The sequence below is a fragment of the Camarhynchus parvulus genome, chromosome 2, assembly GCF_901933205.1.
Source record: "Camarhynchus parvulus chromosome 2, STF_HiC, whole genome shotgun sequence".
Classification (NCBI taxonomy): Eukaryota; Metazoa; Chordata; class Aves; order Passeriformes; family Thraupidae; genus Camarhynchus; species Camarhynchus parvulus.
The window spans coordinates 2,602,409-2,615,877 of record NC_044572.1 but is presented as its reverse complement, the minus strand read 5'-3'; the positions used below and the strand labels follow the sequence as shown (position 1 = coordinate 2,615,877).

Here is a 13,469-nt window from a genome sequence, read left to right as displayed (position 1 = left end):
TTAAACAGCAAATTTATAGGTGAATAAATAAAGAACCAAGAGTAAAGCACATCATCCTTTACCTACAGACTTCCCCACATCACCTGAGTTACGTTGAGAGGTTTCCTCAGTAAAAAATAACTATACAGCATGGCAAGAACCTCTGAAACAGCCCAAAACAGAGCAGCACCCACCTTTGACTACCAGCCTGGCTGAGGAATAGGCAGAGCCAGCAGAGTTGATGACAAATATCAAGTACTGGCCGGCGTCTGCTTTGGTGACGTTGCGGATTTCCAGGGAGTGGAATTCCTGCCTGTCAGTCTTGAGGATCCGGTCCGAGGCCTTTAGGGGCTGCCCATTTTTGAACCAATAGAGACGAGGCTGAGGGTACCCTGTGAGGGGCAGTTACAGACACAGAGAACAAAATTCATTGGCAGCACTGATTTGGGAGCATCTCCAAATTGCCAGATCCTCTGCTGTTTCAAGGGTTTAGCAGGGCTGCTGCTTCAAGGGTTTAACCAATTAGGGATGCCTAAAAAGACATTAAATTTTATTTATCAGTCAAAATTCTTTCCTGTCTCCTCAGTTTCTGGCACTCGTCATATTGTCTGCATGTGCAAACGCCTTGGAGGTTGAAACATCAACACTTAGGTCTGATTTGAATGGTTCACAAGGAGAAATGGTGAAGCCAAATGCATTCTCATAATTTTTATAGACAGCAACAAGAGAAAATGGGAAAATCCCTACCTCTCCCTACCAGAGTCCACACCAGAGGGATGTTTTTGCAGTTTTTACATTGTAGGAGCAACCCCTTAATGGAGGAAGGCAAGTCCATGACTGATTAATTTATTGAAGAGAATGAAGGAAACCAACTTTATTTTTATTGGTAGTATTATATAATTATGATTAATACCAATGCATTATACTAGATATAGTTATTTAGGTTATATAAATATATGTAATACATAATGCTAGTTATTAATGTGATGATTGTAATAGCGTCAAGATTATTACTCCTTATTGCTCCTGTGCTCAGAGAAACCCAGAATTCAGTTTTCAGAAGCATGTGCCGGTCATTATGCCTGGATATATGGAGACAAAATGAGGCTTAATCTGCCTGAGTCTGCTCCAACAGTCCCTGTTCAGCAGCATGAACACTTTCCCCAGCTGGTTTGTGCAGAAATGGTGCAAGGTGCTCAGCCAGGGGTCACAGCTGCAGAAGAACACCTTGGAAAACCTTGTCCAGCACTTCAACCTGGTATCAGACCTGGAAAACTGACAATACCGTGGGATCCACTCACCTTTCACCTTCAGGTGAAATTTAGCCAGCGATGCTCCAGGTGCCACGTGAATATCATGAAGCTCATCAAAGATCTGGGGCAACTGCTCCTCCTCAGTCATGGATTCCTCCTGTTCTCGGCTAAGCAGCAATTGGGATTAGAAAGAAGAAAATCAGGATGCCCGGTAAGAATTTGGAATCAGAATTATCTATTTCAGGTACATTCAGTCTGTGGGTTTTGGCATCCTGAGCACAGACTCAGCACCATCTGACATTAAAAGTAACAGAGTGATTCCTTGAGGAAATATCTTGGCTTGCCTGAAGGCTCCAGAGCAATTCTGCCCATGATAAATGTGCAGCTGTTGCAGTTGTTGCATCTCAGCTGGGCTGGATGCTCCTTTATGGCATTAAATTTGCTCGAAACAGCAAACCCAGCCCTGACATAAATACACAGATTGATCTCACTGAGTCAGAGGTTAGAGCCAGTTCCATATTTTACCTTGAAATATATTCCTTGGCACTGTAGTAAGATGATGTCTCTGTTGCATCTGCTGCTGTCTCATAGTCTGTGCTGGTCACTGTTGAAAGGAAAAGATGGGTCTTGAATCATCTGAGCTTTGCAATTATTTTTCTTGCTTAAATAGTGCTTACTGATTTTAGTTCCCTTACTAATTTGATTGACTGGCAGGTGGATTTTATATTGTACTGCAGCAGGATCCCACACGTCCTTGGATTATGGAAAACACCTCTGTTCACCCCAAAAGCTTTTCTCAGAACCTTGCCTTGGAGTTAGCAAAACCCAGCTAAACCCAAGAAGTTCGCAAGTGAAAAATTTGTAGCCAAAACATCTTCCTTTAAAATGCAAATGGTGTGGAGATTCTCAGTTCAGTTGTAGAAAGAACAGAGATAATTTCTCCCAGGCTGAGCCTGAGAATCTTAGAGAATTAAAATTATTTTAATTCTTTTAATTAAAATAATTAAAATTCTTTTAATTCTTGGAATCAAGAACTAAAGCAATTATTATCTCTCTTTGTGTAACCATTTTTTATAGTTATGGTTCTTCACAGTGTGCTATTCATAGTCACCAATAGTGTGAGATGTTTCTACTTGGAGACCAATCAAATAGCACCTAAGCAAGTCACATTATAAAAGACCTTCTACTTTCATTAAAGTTAACCTTCTAATCCACCTGAAGACTAGAGTCTTTCCATCCCTGACTCAACAGCTGTAGCCATGATATTTTCTGAAAAATCCTTTCCTTAGGATTTTTCTTCCTGAGAAACTGAGAGGTCTCAGAAACAAAATGTAAACAATGATTATCTGCTGCTGTGGAATGCAACAGGTGCATCTTTGATTGGTCTCATGTGGTTGTTTTTAATTAATGGCCAATCACAATCCAGCTGTCTCGGACTCTCTGGTCAGTCACAAGATTTTATTATCATTTCATTCCATTCTTTTTCTATTGCTTGCTAGCCTTCTGAAGAAATCCTTTCTCCTATTATTTTAGTATAGTTTTAATCTATAATTTTCTTTTAATATAATATATACCATAAAATAATAAATCAGCCTTCTGAAACATGGAGTCAAGGTTCTCATCCCTTCCCTCATCCTGGGACCCCTGTGAACACCACCACAGCTGGTGACACTGAGTGACGGAAAATTCCACAAAAAGCATCAAACGGTGCTTTCCTTGGGAAAAAAATAAACTAACCAGATCTCAGCAGAACTCCTTGGATTGTTTTTTCTACAGCGATTTTGAGACTTACAGTCCACACGGAGCTCAGCCTTGGTTGAAGCCACGCCCATGTTGTTCTCAGCGAGGCAGCGGTAGACGCCCATGTCCGTGGGCACCACAGCGGTGATGATCAGCTGGTGACACCCTTCCTGGTCCTCATTGATCATGTAGTGATCGTTTTCCTCAATAGCTTTGCCATCCTTGAACCAGCGAACCGTGGGCAGGGGTTTGCCAATGACGATGCAGTCAAAGCTCACTGGGTACCCGTCCTGGACCTCTTGGTTTTGGAGCTCGGTCATGAACATGGGGGCTGAAGTTGGGGTGGTTGGAGAGAAGAAAGAAAAGTTTGGTTTTAGTTAAAGATATATTTTAGGCCCCTGCTGCCCAGACTTCTGGTTTCCAATTTTTTAATTGCAGAGTAATATCTTTTCTCTAGAAAAGAGTCAAGAAACTCCTTAGCACTATGAAGATATTTCATCAGCACAGCAATACCACAGCTGCCAACTATATATTATCCCTGCTCCTATTCTTGCCAAAATGTCTTGTCTCCCTCAGAACCATTCTAAACCCTACATAATTCATTTAAGTACAATAATCGTAGTATTTATCGTCATGTTTTAGTAGGTGACATTTCTTGCATGAAAAGGGGCTTCACAGATAAGCAAATACATTGCAACCCCCACACCACTGTGCCTCCTCTCCCTCAAAATGAAAAAGAATAAAAAAAGCCATTATGTTTTCTAAAAGTGTAACGCTTTCATAAAAATATCAGCAACAATTAAAAAAAAAATTACTTGCTTGAGAGTGAAAAAATTACATTGTGACCTGTTCCCACTCTCTTTTCCAAGGAATAAGGAAGATTTTCTTCCCCTACCTGTGTCAGAAGTCAGCAAAGGTGGTGGAGGTCTCGCTGGAGGTGGAAACTTCCCAAGAGTGGGAGGTGATGCCTTCCCAATGCGCAATTCGATTTTTTTCGGGCCTTGCTCCAAGATGTCGATCTCCACTGGAATTCCCAGAGCGCCAAACATCTCTCTGAACCGTGTGGCCGCCGTCTTGGCCTCGGACATGACTTCAAACTTGATGTAGATGTACTGGTCATCCTCACGGTATGTCTGGTGGTCAACCACATCTATGTCCCCTTCGTCTGCACTGACAAAGAGCTCTTCCTCCACATCAGAGATCTCCGTGGAGATCTTGGCCCTGAAGAGCCTGTGGAGTCTCCTTCCCGCTTTTCGGAAAGCATCGTCCAGCTCGCTGCCGGACGAGCTCTCTGTCTCGCTGTCGGTGCTCTGCTTACTCCGCTTCTCCTTAGCAAGAGCTTGAGCTTCCTGAGCGCCAACCACCACCTTAGCGCTGTGTGAGACCTTGCCAAACTTATTGGATGCCTCACAGGTGTATTTGCCTGCATCCTTCCTGTCCAGGCCGGCGATAATCAAGGAGCAGGTGCCGTCGCTGTAGCTGTCGATGTGGTAGTAGCGACCATCCGAGACCTCCTTGCCGTCCTTCAGCCAGCGGACGTTCATATCGGTTTTGCTGTGGGCCACACACTCCAGGTGCAGGGTGCTTCCAGGCTCACCAGAGAAGTCTTTGAAGGTCTCAGTGAACACCGGGCACTCTTGTTGCTTGATCTCTTTTCTGACTTTGTAGCCTTTGAAAGCAGCTTGGATCTTCACAGCCGCCTTGTTCATGGAGGGGTCATCTAAATCTGGCAGCTCTGGTTCAGCTGGCTGAGCAGCTGTGGTGGCCACAGTGGTCTCCACAGTGGTTGTCTCCCACTGCTTCCATAGTTTGCCTGTGGAGGTGGACTGAACCTTGCTGGTAATGCTGGTGCTCTTCTTCCCAGCTTTCTTGAGGTAGTTCACTAGGGAAGGAGTCCCAGCTCTAGACTCGTCATCAGAGCTTGTGAAAGAGAAATCTGCCTCTCCTGTCCTGGCCAGCTCGTCACACGTGGAGTACTCCTCCGAGTAGTAGTGAGACATCTCTGCTTCCTCCTTCCTCAGCTTCTGCAGCTTCTCATCCTCCTCGGGCACCTCGCTGATGGAATCCAAGGTGGGCTCCCGGCTCATCCGGCGCTTCTTGGCCAGGGCTTCCCAGAGGAGGTGCAGATCTCCCTCCTGGGCAGCTTCAGGGGGCAGGCTGGGCTGGATGTGTCCATCCACCTGCTCCTCAGCCCGGCTGGCAGGGGGAGCTTCCCTGGCAATCTCCTTCAGCATCGACACTGTGGGAACTGCAGGGAATGAAACAGATGAGGAGTTAAATATCTGCGAGTTTTCTGAAAGCACATGGAGATGTTCCACAGGAGAGTCTCAGAGGCATTTAAATTCCCATGAGAAAAACATGGAAATTTACAGAATCACAGGACAGGGAAGGTTGGAAGGGACTGCTGGATATCATCTAGTCCGACCTCCCTGTCACACACAGTCCCCTAGATCACATTATTCAGTGTCCAGATGGGTTTTGAATATCTTGGGTTTTGAAGGAGACTTCACACCATCTCTGGGAAGTTGATATAACTGAATTGGGTCCTGGTGAACTTGTCCTAGCTGTCCAGACTTTGAGGAGGAGGATGGACCACACCATTTTTAGGAAGTCTGTCCAACCTCAACAGTCCTGTGATTCTATGCATGCACTTAAAATATTACCAAACAACTTTTAAAAAATTTATTTATTCCTTGCACATTTGGACCCAATAAGTCGATTTGTGCCCTTTTTAATGTTGCAGTTGATGAACTGGTTGTTAAGACTGCCAGTGGAGCCTGGAAAGCTACCCAGTCTCATCCTATCTCCCAGATATACAGGGCTTCCCTGTCTGTCCTGGACAGATTTCCAGTGGCTGTGCAGGGAGCTGAGACTCCCATCTCACATGGACACATCGGCTTGGTTGGATGTGCCTAGGTCTGAAGGTGTCTGGGACACATTCACGTGCCTCTACATGTTGCCCACCCCTTTTGAGATGCCCCAGGTTGTCTGGGACATCCACAGAATACCCCAAAGCATCTCAAAAGGCACCAAAAACTCATGTAGAGACAATAATATCATGGCTTATATCTGTGTCCAGAAACTCTAATCTGAGCAACTCAAAACCATTTGGGATGCAGGAACACACTGGGCAATGCCAAACAGGAAAATAACAATTCCTTGTGGATTGTTATCATAGCCTGTAAAAGAAAATTAATTCCAGTCCAAGCTGTGGAGATGGCCCTGGATGTCCATACCAGACCTGATTTAACACCCCAGCAATGCACACTTCATACCTTCAAGACATAGGCTGGCAACAGATTTGACTTCTGGAGAAGCCATGCAGGTGTAGCTGTCCTGGTCCTCAGGTTTAAATCCACGGATAATGAGTATCTGCTTTGTTCCATCAGACAGGATCTCGTATCTCCCTCCAGATTTTATTTGCTCTTTTCCCTTGAACCAAGTCACTTTCTCCTCAGTTTTATTTGATAATGTGCACTCCAGGCGAGCCACCCCCCCTTCCGAGACAGATCCTCCCACCAAGGGTTGGGCGATGGTAACTGGAGGCTCTGCAATTACAAAAATAAAGTGAATTAACACAAAGAACAATCATCTGGCTTTAAGGCACTCCACTCCATAAAATATTCAAGCAACCCATCCATCATTTACAGATTTTTCAGCTGTTGTAGACAACTAAAGGGGAAAAAAAAAGACTGGCAGCATCCAAAGCGTGCACTTCCAAAGATAATATCAAAACTACTTTCCAAGCTCTCCCAGTGCTTAAATCAGCTCCATCTAAACGTATACATGCAGAAGTGGTCGCATTTTCTGCATTCCTGTGTGTGTTCACTGGTCTTCATTTACCCATCATCAGTATAAAAGAAGTTCTACAGATTTTTAGATCTTAAATGTTTCAAAGTGAAGAAGTTGTGATGTGAGACAAAGAAGAAACAATAAATAGAATGAAAAGAGATTATTCAAAGCAGCATTCATCTCTGCCTTGAAATAAAAAGAAAACATATAGATATATATTTATGCTATCTTAGGAAGAGTAAAAATTATCAAAAAGCAAAAATAATTTAACCAAAAAATTCTCTGCATTTTCTTTACTTTGGAAGGAGGCCTACCAATGGAATGCTGTTTGTAGAACCATGATACCTCAAAGAAAAACACAGAGATGCTGACTAGGATGTGAAAGATGATCTGGGTTCCCAAAAGGAGCACAACCCTCCAGTTTACCTTCCTCTCTGCACATTTCACCAAGGTGAGGGGATTGCTGCCCAAGATGCTTTGGGTTTGTTGTTGACAAAGTCAGCATGTGCAGAGTCATCAGGGTCCAGCACTGGCAGCAGTTATTGTTACAAAAATAATGTCACTGTGTGCCTGAACCTTAAGCAAAAGAGTATTTTTCCATTATACTCATTTTGAAGAATTTAGATGAGTGATACCAGAGAAAGAGTTGCAAGAAAAGAAAGACTGAGAGAGAATCCCCATCCCACTGAAACTTCCAAAGTTTCACCATCAGTCAGTAAAGAGACTGTATGCCCCAGCATTTCTTTGTGGGGATTCTTGAAAAAGATGCATAAAAAACAAAAAAAAAGGAGAAAGATGGGTGAAGAAGACAACACTGCCCACTCATGGTCACAGTCTTGGTTACCCCAAACACATTCCAGCATGCCCTTTTTCACTCATTCCATCCTAACTCCACCAGAAAAGACACTCATGGCCAACACATGGAGTGCAAGAAACCCATGGTGAGGGGCCAGCACGTGGATGATGCAGTGCAGGCTGCAAGACAGCTGGATGCAGTTTGGAGGACATCAAAGAACAGTGCTAAAAACGCAGCAGCTTTTGTTCACAGCAGCCCAGAACGGCTTTTTTATCCCAAGCTCTTCCTCCTTTGTTGTGCTGGCAGCCAAGCACTGAAAGATGCTGCACTGGGAGATGCCTGGAATGGGTGAAGCAGGCATGCCATGCAAAATGTAGGGTCTGCAGGAGCTTGCCGTCCTCTCTGAGCCTGTGTCCATCCTCACCTAACCGCACCATCTGTGGGAAGTGCAGCGCCTCGCTGGCGCCCGCTTTGTTCACGGCCGACACTCGGAATCTGTAGGGCTCCCCCGGGGCGAGGCCATCCACGGTGAGCTCCGTGTTTGGGATGAGGCCCTCGCTGCAGGACTGCCAGCCAACTCCTGGGATTTTCCTCTCCACCTTGTAGCCCAGGATGTCCTGGCCGCCGTCACCCAGCGGCTTGTGCCAGGACAGGGTGACGGAGTGGCTGCTCTGACTCAGGACTTCTGGCGCTTCGGGTGGCTCGGGGAGGGCTGGGGGCACAACAGAGGTGCTCTGATGTATGATGTGAGCAGGAACACTCCGTCCTAAAACACCCAAGAGTGTAGGAATGTGCCCCTTGTTGACAGAGTGACAAAACTATCCTCTGTCCCCTTAAAAAGGAAAGAAGCCCAGAAGTTTCTCTCCTTGATTAGGTGAAAAAGGCATCTTAATCTTATAGGCTTGGGGGACTTCACCTCAAGGACAGCCAATTGGACAGGAGCCAAAAAGTCCCACCTGAGCAATTTACTAGAAAAAGAAGAGAACAAAGAAACTAATTGCTTTTGTGAGGTGTTTTACCAGGAGCAAGAACCTCTTACACCTCAATCGGTTTTTCTCTGTAAAGAGTTTGTTATTTTGCTTTTTGTTAAAACCTTTTTGTTTCCAACACTGCAACACAAGCCATCCTGCTGATTTTATGCTTTCTATAGTACCTGAGCTACCTTGGGTGTGAAATAGACCTCCAAGATCTTATGAGACCTGGCTCGAGGAGGCTCCTGTTTCACAAGAGCCTTCTGCAAGCCATGAGGACGGTAGCGCAATGGACTGAGCATTCTCCTTGTTGTAAAGTTGAGTGTAAAGTCATCATAAAGTCACGACCATGAGTACCTGTGCACCACTGATTTGTCCTTGTCTGCCCTGCTCTATGCTGCCAATGACAAACATTCATTTACCAACTCTCATTTCAAGTAATTAACCTCTTGTATATATAATTAACATCTCTGTCTCACCAAGCTTAGAATAAAGATAACCCTACACAGTCCATATTAGCAAGGAATTTAACTGAAAATTTCAAGCATATGAAATGAGCCTTGATTGTGTTTATTTTAGGTCTGGCCTTAATTGAAATCAGGTTATTGTGGGACTAAAGAATAACTCAAATATTTTAATAACGAGTCACCCCACTTCTGTGTGATTGCAGTATGTGTCACAGCATCAGGAAATAACAAATAAATATGTGATGGGAATGATCTGGTGTCCTGCTGTCCATGATCATAGAATGGTTTGGGTTGGGGCCTTGAAGATCATCTAATCCCAATCCCTACACTCAGTACACTGGAAAATGTTCCTTGCTTACATTACACTTTGGCCTAAAAGACAGAAATAATTCTTTCAGTCTTGAGTTCAAGACATTTATGATGTAAATGACCTGCCATGATATGCCAATCCAAAGAATTAAAGGCAAATATGGTCAACAGCCAGTTCTTTAACTCTGGACACCACAAGAACAACATAAAGTCTTTTCTCTGTTGTCAGCAAAACTTCATAGAGAAAAATCTGTCAACAGGAAGAGTATTGTATTTTTATTTTGAAGTTCATTAAATGTAAGTACCCAAAATTAGAAAAAGCTGATTTAAATCCATCAAACTTTTTTTTTAATTGTGGTGGAAATGACTGGAATGTGTAACAGAGATCCCTTAAGTCTCAGAAATCATTAAACAGAGATTGCCTGTAGTCATTTAAAGTATAATTGGTCCATCAGTGACTCTCTAATATCTCAGCTACAGCTAAAATACATTTAATTATCTCATAACCATCACTGGGATGGAGCTGTGTGACCACTGCTGGGTCACCCACTTGTCCCACTTGAGAAGGAGCCAGACCCTGGGTGCAGAAATGGACACTGATGGCATCATTCAACCTGCTCCACAAGGGAATTAGGGAATTATCATCTTCTCTATTTAACTATTAACTCTGTGTCTCTGGAGCAGGAGGTATGTGCTTCATGGGTGTCCACCATTGAAGGTTTTAATATGCTACTCATTAATCTGGAAAACTGTTTGTCCTGCACCTGAGCTGATTTCAAAGATTCCTCTGCTATTCTGGATAATTTTTCCACATGGACTCTAGCTCAGCTCCCTCCTGTGTCCACATTTGCCAAGAGTGAAGAATACTGATTTTTGTTAGAGTTCATGTTACATTTTACAAAAGACTGCAGCTGAAGAAAGTTGGGGAGCATCTCTACCATCACTAGCCTGATGTATTTTTCTTCTGATGAGGTGGATCTGGTCAAAGAACAAGTTGCCAGTAGCGTCTTCTCAGCCTAAGAACACCATTTTGGTACATGTGAGACAAAATGGAAAGAATCAGCACAAAGATTGGGAAATTCAAGGCTGTAGCTCAATACCAAAGTTTGAGATTTTGAGTGCCCCTGGGCTGGAACAACACACACTTACCAATGACAGAAAGCTTGGCTGATGAAATGGCCTCCCTGGAAGCAAAGGTCACCTCTCCAGAATGACGCAGTTGGGCTTTTTTCAGGATAAGTTTGTATTTGTTTCCATCTGCTTGTACCTCCCAGTCATCCCCCGCCTGGATCTCTGTGTCATTACTGTACCAGGCCACTTCATTCACTGGCACAGCTTCACTCAGGACACAGCTAAATGTTGCTTTTTCCCCCAGAGACACTTCCACATCCGTGAGGGGCTGCAGGAACTGCAGGCGCCACCCTGTAGATTAAAATCAGTGATCAAGGCCTCAGTTACAGAAACAATCAGGAGATTTTGTGAATGTTTGTGCTGAAACTCTGAACAGCCAGGCCCTGGAGTGCAAGGAGATCATTAGAAGGTTTATATACATTGTCAGAACAGAAGGTTTGGAATCACAGAATGGTTTGGTTTGGACTTTAATGCCCATCTTGTTGCATCCCCTGCCTTGGGGACACCTTCCACCAGACCAGGTTGCTTCAAACTCCCTCTAATCCATAAGTGGGGACTGATCTCTGCTTTTGTAATCTTATCTTCATGTACAGAAGGGGTTTCTGGTCCTCACTGGGGTCTCCTGTAATATCATAAAGTAAAAGGATACAGAGATAATGTTGATGCTGATAAAACCCTCCTCTCTGAAGCCCTGAAGTGTCTATAAACACAACCAAACTCATCAGAATCATGACAGCTCTGAGACAGTCATTTGCTGCTAATTCAGTGCCAACTGATCCTGCTTATAAACCATCTCACATCCTACAGAGCAAGAAAAGAAGGGATTTGTAAAGCATCATCCATTTAGAAGTGAGAGAATTGGATTTTTTTCAGATTTTTTTTTTTTCCAGGGAAAATAAAAGGTTTTGGGATGATCTAATTTGTACCTACCAGTATGTGAAGGCACCCAACAAGAAAGATGGAGAGGGACATTTTGCAAGAGCGTGGAGTGACAGGACAAAGGGGAATGGATTCAGATGGACAGAGAATAGGTTTACATGAGATATTAGGAAGAAATTCTTTGCTCTGAGGGTAGAAAGCCCTGGCACAGGGTGCCCAGAGAAGCTGTGGCTGTGACTGGATCCCTGGAAGTGCCCAAGGCCAGGCTCAACAGGGCTTGGAGCACCTGGGACAGTGGAAGGTGTCCCTGCCCATGGCAGGGGTGGGGCTGGATGATCTTTAAGGTCCCCTCCAACCCAGTCTATTCTGTGATTTTGTGGGTTAGTGGTGGGTTTGATGATCCCAGAGATCTTTCCCAACCTGAATGATTCTATTATTATTTATTGTGTGGGAAGAACACCTAGGTAAGAGAAACAACAAATGCAACATTTCTTTTCCAGATTAATGAGTAGCAAAGATATGTTGCATTTGTTGTTTCTCTTACCTAAATGTCCTACTCATCGTATTTCCCTGGTTTCTTTCCCCCTTTCCAAGCAGAAATTGAAGATTTCCCCTGCCCAAGCACCTGAGTTACCTTTCACTGTGAGGAAGGCTGAGGTCACCGCATCGCTGCACATGAAAGTCACCCTGCAGCTGTCCTGGGGAGTCAAATTCTTCAGCAGCAGGATATGCCTGAGTCCATTTTCAAAGTAAACCATCTCAGTGTTTTCTGTGGTTTTGGCAGGTTCATCATCAATCAGCCAGTTGTAATTGTAGGTCTCAGGCTTGGAGAGGTAACACTCGAACAGGGCTTCCCCTCCTTCCACAGCCTCCACATTCTCCAGGCCCTGGACAATGCTGTTCTTGGCTAGAAAAGAAGGACAATTAACAGCATTAATTATTTGGCTCTATATCTCTGAATATTAGCAAGATTCGGAGCACTGGATGATCCCCACTGCTGCAAAGCTGATGGAAAAATGTGGATGTGATAAACTGTGCTTGTAGGTTTAATTGTTGATTACAATCCGTCCTCTAGCAAAGTATTACAATAAAAAGATTTAAAGACGGTTTAAAAGTAATGATAAACCTCTAGAACCTCTAGCGTTTCATCCAGGTTTCTTCCAAAAACCTGTTTTTTTATAAATAAAGAAAAAATTGACATATTTGTATAAATAGGGCCAATAGTCAGTGGGAAGGCATAGCTCAGGAAGATAAAGTGTAATCAAATTCCTTTTGTCCTGTGACAGTTTCCCAAAGATCTCCCAAACAACGCAATTATCATCATGACAGGGGAGATGTGAATCCACTGACAGCTCATGATAAAATCTCATTACTTTTCTCACAAAGCAAATTTAAGAGAATATGATGGCTGGCAAAGCGATAGTGACAATTATCCGAGATAATTCTGCCTCTGGGAAACACACAAAGTCAAAATATCTACCAAGATTACATAGAATAGTAAATTTCTGAATCATTGTAGAAGCTCTGTGACATTTAGGTTTATTTTCCCATGCTGTGTGGTGAGTTGTGGGGTCAGAAACATGCACAAAGCTCCACACTCCAGCCAGGCATCAGTTGGCATCTGGACAGGAACAATTAGCTGGATGCCAAATTAAATGTGGGCTGGTGCATGTGGGTATAATTCATGTTGCTACAGGGACAAATGACATGCACGAGGGTTGAGTAAATACAGTTTGCACAAATGCCATAAAATGGTCAGCTTGATTTGTGTTAGAAACCAAGACATCCCTGTTTAGATATCGACAGATCATTTGGAACCATGCCCAGAAAAAAAAAATTAGTGAGAATAATTAAAATGTTAAGAGACATCCAAACTGAGACATTTATTTAATGGTAAAAACAAACAAACATACCCAAAAAGCACAAGTCACCAGATATTTATTAACTTATTACTAATTACAAGGTGCCCAGAGATGTTGTGTGTGGACTCCCCATCCCTGGAAGTGTCCAAGGCCAGGTTGGATGGGGCTTGGAGCAATCTGGGACAGTGGAAGGTGTCCCTGCCATGGCAGGGGTTTGGAACTACAGGACCTTTAAGGTCTTTTCCAACCCAAACTATTCTGGGCTTCTATAATACTAAAAATATTCTGAA

General features: G+C 43.6%; 1 protein-coding gene across 1 annotated transcript in view; it reads right to left on the bottom strand.

Annotated features, from left to right (window-relative positions):
- The window catches only part of OBSCN (obscurin, cytoskeletal calmodulin and titin-interacting RhoGEF), a 159,326-nt gene that overhangs the window by 30,624 nt on the left and 115,233 nt on the right, over positions 1–13,469 (bottom strand). The window contains 11 exon segments of the mRNA XM_030971157.1: positions 174–371; positions 1,281–1,399; positions 1,758–1,836; positions 3,025–3,303; positions 3,868–4,282; positions 4,328–5,158; positions 6,226–6,291; positions 6,294–6,520; positions 7,985–8,272; positions 10,457–10,729; positions 11,952–12,224. Coding sequence (XP_030827017.1) covers positions 174–371; positions 1,281–1,399; positions 1,758–1,836; positions 3,025–3,303; positions 3,868–4,282; positions 4,328–5,158; positions 6,226–6,291; positions 6,294–6,520; positions 7,985–8,272; positions 10,457–10,729; positions 11,952–12,224 — 3,048 coding nt within the window.